At 44.5% G+C, this 13,494-nt stretch overlaps 1 protein-coding gene across 3 annotated transcripts in view; it reads right to left on the reverse strand.

Annotated features, from left to right (window-relative positions):
• atrn (attractin) overlaps nt 1–13,494 on the reverse strand; it is a 408,487-nt gene that overhangs the window by 148,745 nt on the left and 246,248 nt on the right. For all 3 annotated transcript variants that reach the window (XM_072256711.1, XM_072256712.1, XM_072256713.1), the window contains exons 22-23: nt 7,682–7,776; nt 1,157–1,235 (exon numbers count right to left, since the gene is read on the reverse strand). In XM_072256711.1, the coding sequence (XP_072112812.1) occupies nt 1,157–1,235; nt 7,682–7,776 (174 nt within the window). The remainder of the gene's footprint in view (nt 1–1,156; nt 1,236–7,681; nt 7,777–13,494) is intronic.

The following is a 13,494-nucleotide window of genomic DNA, read 5'->3' on the forward strand; positions in this document are numbered from 1 at the left end:
CCTGTTCTTTGGATTTCTGATTTGGTATACAAAATAATTTAGTTTTACATTACCACCCTTCCCTTCAGTCCTATTCCACTCCAATTTACCCTTTCATTCTCCAATGCACTCTGAAAGTCCTGATTGCTGTTACCAGTGGCATAGGACATGCTGCAAATCATCAAACAAAAACAAGCAATTCACAACTTCTTGCCACTTTTTCCCCCATTTCTTACGATTCAAACTTTGCCAATGACTTCCCCTAGTCAATTCCCCTATAATTCCAGATCATTTCTAAATACCTCAACCAAATTTATAGTCCTGCAATTCCTGTAGCAATGAAAGTCCTTGAATTCAAAAAAAAACAATCACAGCTTAAATTAAAAGTACCGTGTCCCCCTCTAACCAATCTTTTATTTCCCAATTGCGCTGCAAATAATCTAAATTTCTGTTTCAATCCGAAATACCTACATATTAATTTTATAATTATCAATTCCCTTCAACAAGAAAACATTGTTTCTTTGTTTCTAATAAATGAAACTACTTCTCAAGCTCCGTTTGCTCCTTAAGCATCTTTTCTCTAGAAACAGAAACCAATTTATTTTCAGAAACAACTTTTTCTTCTCCGCCATCAGATTTCTGAACAGCCCATTAACATTACCTTGTTATTTTTTTAAAATACAAGTTATTTATTTCTATAATTTATAGTAATTTTATGCCTTTGTGATGTTCTGGTGCTGCAAAACAGCAAATTTCACTTCATCTACAGTAAATCAGTGAAAATACATTTGAATTAGCAAATTGTCCTCATACAACCATTTAAGCCCTGGAATCAATCTGATGAACGTGCTTCACCCACAGCTATGATAAAACTATAGAATTAGTTTAATATCATGAGTCGTGAATCAAAGTTAATAAGTCATATAATGAAACACCCCTTCTAAGATGGTAAAGCCATCTGATCTTACTGCTAATTCCCAAGCAGAAAATATTGTCCCATCACTTAGTAGTTAATGCTGGAAAGATTATTCTTTTTCCTCTTTCTATTCATCAAGCAGTAGCCAAAGAATGATATAAATGTGTCCAATATATTCGTTTTCAGCTTCAGCAAATATTGAAACAAAAAGACAACAAAACCTTGCTTTATTAATGTATTTGCCATTATCATCAAACTTACCCATGAAACTACTTGACCACGTTATGTTCAGGTTGAAATTTTTTGATGCGTTGATAAACATATCCAGGTCGCGGTTTTGCTGCAAAAGGCAATTGCAAAATAAATCACATTTCTACAGAATATAAAGATAAAGATTAGCTTTATTACTACAATATAAGATGCTGAGGTTGCTACAGATCAATTCTTTCAACCCAAGTCTGAAATCGCTGCTGTCTATAAACCATCTTGGGTCTAGGCAAATTCCGCAGTTCAATTTTGTGATTATGTCTTGCCCGATGATTGCACTGGGTCTAAGCAAATTCTACAGTTCAATTTTGTAATTATGTCTCGCCCAATGATTGCACTGGTAACATCAAATTTTAATTCCTCAGAAAACAAGGACACATAGAGAAAGACCTGGAATTGTGCAAAAGATGCAAAAAGCTCTGAAGTTGTACAAAACAAAAGACAACTTGAATAAGAAGGACCAATCACCTCTGCCAACATTCATAAGTGCATGAACTTGCTCACAATTTTACAGTAGAATGATATGGATCTCTGCTGTTTTCTTAAAAACAAAATCCTGAAATTCTCACCCATGGTCAATCTTCACAAAATAATCAAATAAAGAAGCTTACTCATTCCAACCTGAGATGGACCTTCACCAGAAACATCCACTTCATGAACGAAGATAAGATTAAGTGTTACATGTACACCGAAATGCATCATTTGCATCAATGACTACCACAATCTGAAGATGTGCTGGGGACCGCCTGCAAGTGTCACCATGCATCCAGCGCCAAGATAGCATGCCCACAAATTACTAACCTTAAACTGTATGCCTTTGGGAATGTGGGAGGAAACTACATACAGATAACCATAAAAGGACAAACAGAAGAAACAAAGTACTGAGAATTTGATAAACATAGAGTCACTGGTAAACAATATCAATGAATTTTTGAGATGGCAATGCACTGATGTGGATCCTACTGGTAATGCCAAGAAGCTCAGGATTTGTGAGCTATTCAAATATGTAGTTCTAAACTTTACTAACAAGAAAATTGGCAGCATACGTTTCACTCTGCACTGCCAGTCTGCTGCTCAAATAGTCCAGTCACGAGTGGAAATTCATTGATATAAGAGTGCGAATGCACTCCTTCTCCACTCTTTTACTGTGTGCCAAGTCAGGGACAGTGCATCTCACTTTGCTGTTTTCATCAATGAACCTACCTTCGACTTAACCTGGCTTTGAAAATCCTATGATTATAATGAGGTAGGTATAACACTATAAATTCTGTGTGAAATCCTTTGGTTGCAGTAGAGATTGGGTGAAATATTTTAAAATTTAAGCAATCTCAAAGAGTGCATAAATCATTGGTTGATAACTACTTTAATTTTCATAAATGAACTGAGACAAAGTTCTGGGACATGGCTCAAGTTTACAGCATTTCTTCACCCTCAGATACAAACTGGTGGAATGATCATCTCCATGGATATAAATCAAGCTATTCAACTTTAAAAACTGGAGAACCAGAGCTAAGCGAAATCCACTACTCATACAACATTATCTCTGATCGGCTATCACTGTACAGCCAGCAAGGTCAGGAATTTTCTTTTTAATATTTTCCCCTACCCCAACTCTCCCATGTACAAAAAGCATATTCTTCTGCTACTTTGCTTGAAATAAAGTTAGCTTGTTTAAGATTCCTCTCAAGTCAGCCTTAAAAATGGGGAGATTTAGAACACCACTTGTAGAGATGAAAAACGTGCATCGGGAAAGAAAATAACAATTCAGGGCTCATAGCAACACAAGTAAAATGGTGGAGGAACGCAGCAGGTCACACAGCATCGATGGAGAGGAATAAACAGTCAACATTTTAGGCTGAGACTTTTCATCAGAAACATAGAACATAGAAATCTACAGCACATTACAGGCCCTTCAGTCCACAATGTTGTACCGACCATGTAACCTACTCTAGAATCTGCCTAGAATATTCCTATTGCATAGTCCTCTATTTTTCTAAGCTCCATGTAACTATCTAAGAAGCTCTTAAAAGACCCTAATCTATCCTCTTCCACCACCGCTGCCAGCAGTGCATTCCACACATCCACAGAGAGCTGTGTGAAAAACTTACCACTGATACCTCCTCGGTACCTATTTCCAAGCACCTTAAAACTATGCCTCCGTGTTTTAGCCATTTCAGCCCTGGGGAAAAAGTCTCCGACTAGCCACACAATCAGTGCTCCTCATTATCTTATACACCGCCATCAGGTCACCTCTCAGCCTCCGTCACCCCATGGAGAAAAGGCCAAGTTCACTCAACCTATTCTCATAAGGCACGTCCTCCAATCCAGGCAACATCCTTGTAAATTTCCTCTGCACTCTCTCTATCGTATCCACATCCTTCCTGTAGTGAGGTGACAAGAACTGAATACAGTATTCCAAGTGGGATCTTACCAAGGTTTTATATAGCTGTAGCATTACCTCATGGCTCTTGAACTCAATCCCACAGATGATGAAGGCCAATGCACGACATGCCTTCTTAACCACAGAGTCAACCTGCGCAGCAGCTTTGAGTGTCCTATGGACACGGACCCCAAGATTTCTCAGATCCTCCACACTGCCAAGAGTCTTACCATTAAGTATTGTATTCCATCTTCAAAACCCTTTCAGAATGAACCACTTCACACTTATCTGGGTTGAGGTCCATCTGCCACTTCAGCCCAATTCTGAATCCTACCGATGTCCCGCTGTAACCTCTGACAACCCTCCAGACAATCCAGAACACCCCCAACCTTTGTGTCATCAGCAAACTTACTATCCCACCTTTCTGCTTCTTCACCCAGGTCATATATAAAAATCACAAAGAGGAGGGGTCCCAGAACACCACTGGTCACTGACTTCCAAGCAGAATACGAACCATCTACAACCACCCTTTGCTTTCTGTGGACAAGCCAATTTGGATCCACAAAACAAGGTCTCCTTGGATCCCATGCCGCCTTACTTTCTGAAGGAGCCTTGCATGGTAAACCTTATCAAATGCCTCACTAAAATCCATATACACTACATCCACTGCTCTACCTTCATTAAAGTGTTTTGTTACTTCCTCAAAGAATTCAATCAGGCTAGTAAGGCATGACCTGCCTTTGAGAAACCCATGCCTATCCCTAATCAGATTATCTCTCTCCGAATGCTCATAAATCCTGCCTCTCAGGATCTTCTCCAACAATTCCAACAGCCAGCACCTCTTCCCCAGGGCACCACTGCTCAACAAAAGGGGACATGGCTTGAAGGTAAGGGGTGGGAAGTTCAAGGGGAATATTAGAAGACGGTTGTTTATTCAGAGAGTGGTTGGTGTGTGGAATGCACTGCCTGAGTCAGTGGTGGAGGCAGATACACCAGTGAAATTTAAGACACTACTAGACAGGTATATGGAGGAATTTAAGGTGGGGGGTTATATGGGAGGCAGGGTTTGAGGGTCAGCACAACAATGTGGGCCAAAGGGCCTGTACTGTGCTGTACTATTCTATGTTCTAATTCACCCACCGCTGAAGTCAGACTCACTGGTCTATAAGTTCCCGGGTTATCGCTACTCTCTTTCTTGAACAAGGGAACAACACTTGCAACTCTCTAATCCAACAGTACTTCTCCCGTCCCTTTTGATGACAATCCTATTGAGGACTGCAAAAGAAGGGGGAAGAAGCCAGAATAAGGTGAGGGGAGCAGAAGGAGTATAAGCTGGCTGGTGTTAGGTGAGGCAAGATAAGTGGAAATGTGGGTGGATGGGATCGGGGGATGAAGTAGGAAGCTGGAAGGTAAAAGAGAAGAAGGAAAGAAGAAGGAATCTGATGGGAGAGGAGTCAGTGGACCATGAAAGAAAAGGAAGGAAGATGCCACCAGGGGGAGGTGATGGGTAGGTGAGAAGAGAAGGGAAGGGCTAAGAGAGGAGCCAGAACAGAAAATGGAAAAAGAAAGAAGGGGGAGGGATGAGAAACTACCAGCAGTTAGAGAAATCAATGTTCATGTTATCAGGTCAGAAGCTGTAGAAACGGAATAGGAGGTGCTGCTCGTCCAACCTGAGTTTGGTATCAGTGGGGTAGTAGAGGAGGCAGTAGACCAACATATTGGAATGGGAAGGGGAAATTGAATTGGAATGGGTGGCCGCCAGGAACTCTTGCCTTTTTTGCTGCTCCAGCTATAATAGTCACATCCTCACACAAAAACGAAGAGATTAAGAACGAATTATGAGTGGGAAATCAGGAGTGCTGTACATCCTTATAACTCTAAGAACAAACTAAAATGGTGCATCAGTGAGACTTTGAACCCTGGAAAGTTTCTCTCTTTTCACAAATTCTGTCTAAGCTGTCGAGTAGTTCCAGCATTTTCTACTTTACTTCAGCAGCTCAGGTTGACTGTAGTAAGTGTCCTGGCCTTGTTACTTAGAACACAGAACAGAGGAGCCCAGGAACAGGCACTAGTGCCCAAGATGTTGTACCAAACTAATTTAATGCCAAATTAAATGAATTCATTCTGCCTACACAAAGCCCAGACCCCTCCATTCTTAAAGTGGGCTGGCATAGGTTTGGCACTGGGATGTCTCAAGTAATGTTTTGTTTCCATTGTTGAGTTCCACAACACCTCAGATAAGCAAAACAGACCTTCTCCATCTAGCTTTAACACAAAACTGGTCTGGGACAGGGGTATGAGGAAAATAGTGAATGCCTGTAAGCCCACAACAGCAAAATATGGGCTATATTTTTATATAGGAGGGTTATTTCTGGAACTATAAGTAGCTCAATAATTGCAGAAGGAAACACAACAAAAAGATCATAAACTTAAACAGACCTCACAAAAGATCCTAATTCAAAATGTCAAAGTTATGAAGATTCAATATAGTGTAATTGAGGACAGCCACAATATTTGAAGCAGACAGATATAGAAAAGCAACACACATCAAAGTTGCTGGTGAATGCAGCAGGCCAGGCAGCATCTCTAGGAAGAGGTACAGTCAAGTTTCAGGCCGAGACCCTTCGTCAGGACTAACTGAAGGAAGAGTTAGTAAGAGATTTGAAAGTGGGAGGCGGAGGGGGAGATCCAAAATAATAGGAGAAGACAGGAGGGGGAGGGATGGAGCCAAGAGCTGGACAGGTGATTGGCAAAAGGGATACGAGAGGATCATGGGACAGGAGGTCCGGGAAGAAAGACAAGGAGGCGGGGGGGACCCAGAGGATGGGCAAGGGGTATAGTCAGAGGGACAGAGGGAGAAAAAGGAGAGTGAGAGAAAGAATGAGTGTATAAAAATAAATAACAGATGGGGTACGAGGGGGAGGTGGGGCATTAGCGGAAGTTAGAGAAGTCGATGTTCATGCCATCAGGTTGGAGGCTACCCAGACGGAATATAAGGTGTTGTTCCTCCAACCTGAGTGTGGCTTCATCTTTAGTGTAGAGGAGGCCGTGGATAGACATGTCAGAATGGGAATGGGAAGTGGAATTAAAATGTGTGGCCACTGGGAGATCCTGCTTTCTCTGGCGGACAGAGCGCGGCCTGCTGCGTTCACCAGCAACTTTGATGTGTGTTGCTTAAATTTCCAGCATCTGCAGAATTCCTGTTGTTTGCGTTTTTAAATATAGAAAAGCCATAGTCAAATCATCCTAGTTCAATATTGCATTTAATATCAGAGAATGTATACAACCTGAAATTCTTGTTCTTTGCAGACATCCATGGAAACAGAAGAATGCCCCAAAGAATGAGTAACAGTAAAAACGTTAGAACTCTAAAGCTCCCTGCTCGCCCCCTACCATGCACAAGCAGCAGCAGAGCAATGACCCTCCCCCCTCCGCCTATTTATTTCAGCGAAAAAGCATCAGCACCCTCCACCCAACAAGCAAACAATAGCAAAGCCCCCAAGAAAGACTATTATCTGCAGTACAACAAAAACGTTCACTGGACAATTTGACATACCACAGGCTCTCCCTCTCCCTAATAAAAGGACAGAGAGGTGTCATACAGTGAGAGAGGAGACTAACAAGATCCCCTGCCCCTGTATCTGTTACCTCAGTCACCGCAATGTAAACACTTTAAACCACTTTATTTTATTGCTGTTTACATGTAAACATATGGTGTTCATGTATAGATACACATTTTACTCCATATCTGTATTTTAACCTCTAACTTATTTTTATATAATTCTTTAGTTTATAATTGTTGAATATTGAATTTTGTTACATGTCATGCCCACACATCACAGCAAATACATAATATGTAAATATATATGACGAATAAAGTTGATCCTTAAATTAATCGAGTCTTCATTTTCCATTTCCTTTACTAGTCCAATGATTACATACACATTTCTTCATCCCCACAGGATCTCTAACCTCAACAATCAAACATGTAGCTATTAGTGCTCAACATGATTAGGCACCCTGTGAATTTTTCAGCAAGAGATATGCCAAACAGTCTGAAAATCATTTCCAAACAAAACACTGCACTAGATTTAGGTCTTACTCAAGTCAATCATTGGATATACTTAGGATATACTTACTTCCTCAGGGGTGGCTACAAAGTTAATAGCTGTGTAGTAACGATCATCCTCCTGAGAGAGACTGAAGGTGAACTGATAGTCAATCAACAGAGTGTCTGAAAGGAAATTTAGAAACTAAAATGAGGCACTGAAATGCTGGATTCTACTACAAAAGAGCAGAAACATTCAATAAATAAGATTTCATTAATTAGAATTTCTCACATCAGTTAGAATACAATTAAACATTTTTCATAGTTATTTAAATAAAATGTTATGTTGCCATACCTCCCAAATTTTAACTTGACTGTTGACCAATGCATTCGTTATAAAGAAATCGGCATTTAAAACTAACAATTTCAAACATTGCTTCAGCCTATGCCACATATGTATTGAAGAGGTCACCGCATAAAGACTCACTCATGATGCCGGAGGCTTTATACAGATCAAGACATCTTAAATTATAACATATCAATGTCACTATGTCAAAGGAAACAAAGACATTGATCATAAGAAAGCTAGGGATTCCCATGGTGCTCCAGGTCACGTTTCTTCTTAGGCATTTCCATGGAATCCAGAATGACTTGATTCCACTGCATTTCTGAGGATTGGAAGTTGTCATTCTAACATGGTGTGCCCACTGCATGCTAGCAATTACCTGAACTTGACAGCAAGGATCACCTTGCCATGGACCAAGACAATCCAAGACCTCCTCTGCATTGACTCGCATACTTGGACAAATACAAGCTCTCAAAACACATATAGGAGCACTATAACAACAGCCACACATAATCTTCCCCAAAGCCTCTTCTGCTCTCACAGTCAGTAACCCCACTGAGCCCAACAATGCCCCAGAATGCCCCACTCTTTCAGTCCTAATCAATGCTCCTCAGTAAAGCAGCAGCACAATGAAAGATCCCACCTACCTCATACTTTCTCCCTTCTGCCCTCTTCCAGGGGACAAAAAGATACAAAAGTCTGAAAGCACATGCCACCAGGTTCAAGGGCAACTTCTATCCTGCTGTCATAAGACTATTAAAGGGTTCCCTTGTATGATAAGATTGAATCTTGACCTCACAATCTACCTCGTGATGAACTTGTACCATATTGTCCACCTGTATGGCACTTTCTGTATCTGTAACAATTTATTCTGCATTTTGTTATTGTTTTACCTTGTACTACCTCAATGGATTGACGTAATGAAACGGATTTGTATGAACAGTATACAAGTTTTTCGCTATACCTCAGTAACTGTGACAATAAACTACTTTACCTCTTTCTTAACCTCCATCAGTATTGTACCCTTTTTTGTTTCATCTCTCCTTCAGCACCCTTGCTTTTCTACTTTCTCTCTTTCCTTCATAGTTCCTCAGACAGCTCACATTGCTGCACCCCTCCTATCTATATCAAGCTTAATTAAAATGTATTCAACCATACACATGTATGTCACCAAATGAAACAATGTTCCTCTGGACAAAGTACATATAACTCACACACAACACAAAGTAATATTATCATAAATAAATTAAAAAATTATAATGTGCATTTATAAGTTAAAAAGTAAATAGTATAACGCTACTGGTGCTTCATACATAGTGGGACTTGGGTGGTGGCAAGGGGTTTAGTAAGGAGACTATGCTACTTCTGTCCATTGCTTAGGCCAGAATTCCAGGAGTTCTCCCAGAAAACCACAGAAGAAACTCTAGACTTCACCTAGTACTATCTTATCCTTCTCCAAGGATCATCACTTTGTTGTGCTCAAGAGGATGGTGAGATCCTGACATCCAGGGAGTGATGCCGTCTGAAGATTAGCCATCTAGTGCTTACCTCCTGTTTGGGTCACCAGTGACGGTAAGGACAAGGGAGGTTCCATACAAAGAGCTATCCAACCAATACCTCAATGGTGAAGCTGGCTGAAGACAATGACACATCTTAATAGCAGTGAAGGCAGAGGAATGCTGCAGTTGTCTTGCATTCCATGCTACTGGACCCTAACCACAACATGTCAGGGAGCTAGGGCTTTACTCTTTGGAGAGGAGGAGGATGAGAGGAGACATGATAGAGGTGTACAAGATAATAAGAGGAATAGACAGAGTGGATAGCCAGCACCTCTTCCCCAGGGCATCACTGCTCATTACAAGAGGACATGGCTTTAAGGTAAGGGGTGGGAAGTTCAAGGGGGATATGAGAGGAAGGTTTTTTTACTCAGAGAGTGGTTGGTGCGTGGGATGCACTGCCTGAGTCAGTAGTGGAGGCAGATACACTAGTGAAGTTTAAGAGACTACTAGACAGGAACAGGTGTCCCCCGCTTTTCCAACGTTCGCTTTACGAAACCTCACTGTTATGAAAGACCTACATTAGTACCCTAGTTTCGCTTTCAGAAGGTGTTTTCACTGTTACGGAAAAAAAATTCAGCGGACGATAAAAAAAAATCAGCGCACCCCGAGCAGCCGCTCTCCCCCGGATTCGGAACTGCATTGCTTTAACAAGTGCCTGTGAGCAGCCGCTTGCAAGATGAGTTCTATGGTATCAGAAAAGCCTGAAAGAGCTCAGAAGGATGTTACACTTACAGTAAAACTAGACATAATTAAGTGTTTTGATCGTGGTGAACGAAGTAAGGACAACTTGAGTTTGGCTTGTGGAAGCTGACGAACACGATGTTGAAGAGGTTTTGACATCCCATCACCAAGAACTGACAGATGAAGAGCTGAAGCAATTGGAAGAAAAAAGGATAACAATCGAAACCGAATGAGTAATGATAAAGTACGGCTTTAATTTTGAAAGGGTACGTCGGTTTAGGGGATATTTGCAGGATGGTTTGAGTCCTTATTAAAGAACTGTATGATAGAAAAATGCGCGAGGCTCAGCAGTCAAGCAAGCCTTCCACATCAGCCACAGCAGATGACGAACCTTGACCTTCGACATCAAGGCGGGCAGAGATAGAAGAAGATGAGCTGCTTGCTCTCATGGAAACAGGCAACGAGACGACACCCCAGTGTCCCACCACCCCAACACCCAGGCCACGGACACATACTGTACCGATTCGCGGAGAATGCAAAGGTAGCCAGCAGGCACACGGCACATCTCTTAAGAAAAAAGCCGAAATAAACATGCTAATTAATTAGGTGCCTCCGACACGTAATTGTCGGCCCAGATCAGAGATGACGCAATCGGAAATCGGCACTGATCTGGGCTTACCAATGATTACATGCATATTTCTTCACTGGTAACAATTACACTGGCTGCCGTGGCCCAACCACTCCTGGGGGCGGATTTTCTACGAGCCCACAGCCTGCTGGTCGACCTGCAAGGGAAGCGATTAGTCCACGCCAAGACTTTTCAAACGTTCTCCCTGGGTGAAGCACAGTTGCCAGCCCCACACCTGGACTCCATCACGCTGTCCAACGACAAATTCACCAGGTTCCTGGCGGATTTCCCATCAGTACTGACACCGCAGTTCACGGCAGCCATGCCCAGACACGGAGTACAGCACCACATCCCGACCCAGGGACCACCTCTCCACGCCTGTGCTCGAAGGCTTTCCCCGGACAAGCTCCGACTGGCGAAGGAGGAGTTCAAGAAGATGGAGGAATTGGGGATCATACGACAGTCCGACAACCCATGGGCCTCCCCCCTTCACATGGTGCCCAAGGCAACGGGGGGCTGGAGACCATGCGGTGACTACCGCAGACTGAACGAGGCTACAACGCCAGACTGCTACCCTGTGCCGCACATTCAAGACTTCGCAGCAAACCTACATGGCGCAAGGATCTTTTCCAAGGTAGACCTCATCCGGAGATACCATCAAATCCCTGTACATCCGAACAACATCCCCAAAACAGCACTTATCACCCCGTTCGGACTTTTCGAATTCCTCCGAATGCCGTTTGGTCTAAAGAATGCCGCACAGACTTTCCAGCGGCTAATGGACGTGGTGGGACGTGACCTGGACTTTGCATTCATCTATTTGGACGACATCCTCGTAGCCAGCAGTAGTCGGCAGGAGCATCTGTCCCACCTCCGCCAGCTCTACTCCCGCCTGAGCGAATTCGGCCTTACAATCAACCCAGCCAAATGCCAGTTCGGACTCGACACCATCGACTTCCTGGGCCACAGGATTACTAAAGACGGGGCAACCCCGCTGCCCACTAAGGTAGATGAGGTCCGCAACTTCCCCCGACCCAACACAATCAAAGGCCTGCAGGAATTCGTGGGTATGGTGAGTTTCTACCACCGTTTCCTCCCCTCAGCAGCCCGAACCATGCGACCCCTGTTCACTCTAATGTCGGGTAAGGGCAAGGACAAGGACATTACCTGGGACGAAGAGGCCGCAACCGCTTTCGTTAAAACCAAAGAAGCCTTGGCAAACGCCGTGATGCTAGTGCACCCCAGAACGGACGTTCCTACTGCCCTCACGGTGGACACATCCAACACAGCGGTCGGTGGAGTGCTGGAACAACTCATCGAGGGTCGCTGGCAACCCCTGGCGTTCTTCAGCAAACACCTACGATCACCTGAACTCAAATACAGTGCTTTCGACCGGGAGCTATGGGCACTATACCTGGCAATCCGGCATTTCAGGTACTTCTTAGAAGGTAGGCCCTTCACCGCGTTCAGAGACCACAAACCACTTACCTTTGCGTTCATGAAGGTGTCCGACCCCTGGTTGTCCTGCCAGCAGCGATATCTGTCCTACATCTCCGAGTACACGGTGGACATTCCGCATGTCTCTGGAAAGGACAACGTCGTGGGAGACGCACTATCCAGACCTACCATACAGGCCCTGTCCCAGGGGGTGGACTATGCAGCGCTGGCAGAGGCACAGCAGGCAGACGCTGAGATCCCCAGTTACAGGACCGCAGTCTCCGGTTTGCAGCTCCAAGACCTCCCCGTAGGCCCAGGTGAGAGGACCCTACTGTGTGACGTAGCTACCGGCCAACCCCACCCCGTCGTCCCAGCAGCCTGGCGCCGGCGGGTTTTCGAGTCCATTCACAACTTAGCGCACCCCTCCATCAGGACAACCATCCGGCTGGTCTCCAACAGGTTCGTGTGGCATGGACTTCGTAAACAGGTCAGTGAATGGGCCAAAACGTGCATGCAGTGCCAAACGGCCAAGGTGCAGCGGCATACCAAGGCTCCGCCGCAGCGGTTCGAACCCACCCGCCGGAGGTTCGACCACATCCATGTGGATATTGTGGGGCCCCTGCCAGTGTCACGAGGAGCGCGGTACCTCCTAACTATGATAGACCGGTTCACCAGATGGCCAGAGGCAGTCCCGCTCACCGACACTACCTCCGAATCCTGCGCCCGAGCACTGATCGCAACCTGGGTAGCACGCTTCGGGGTACCGGCCCACATTACCTCCGACAGGGGCGCCCAGTTCACCTCCAGCCTGTGGTCGGCTATGGCCAGCCTTTTAGGATCTCAGCTACACCACACAACTGCCTACCACCCACAGTCGAACGGACTAGTGGAGCGCTTCCACCGTCACCTGAAGTCAGCTCTCATGGCCCGCCTGGAGGGGCCTAACTGGGTGGACGAGCTTCCCTGGGTCCTGCTAAGAATCCGCACGGCGCCCAAAGAGGATCTACACACCTCGTCGGCCAAGTTAGTGTACGGCGCACTCCTGGTAGTCTCAGGAGAGTTCATACCAGCCCCAAGGGGGCAAGAGGAAGAACCCACAGCAGTCCTGGACAGACTACGTGAGAGGTTCGGTAACCTGGCCCCCATACCCACTTCACAGCACGGACAGAACCCGACCTGCGTACCCAAAGACCTGCAGAACTGTAAGTTTCTTTTTGTACGACGGGGCGGACACCGGGCACCGCTACAGCAGC

Source organism: Mobula birostris, chromosome 4, assembly GCF_030028105.1.
Source record: "Mobula birostris isolate sMobBir1 chromosome 4, sMobBir1.hap1, whole genome shotgun sequence".
Classification (NCBI taxonomy): Eukaryota; Metazoa; Chordata; class Chondrichthyes; order Myliobatiformes; family Myliobatidae; genus Mobula; species Mobula birostris.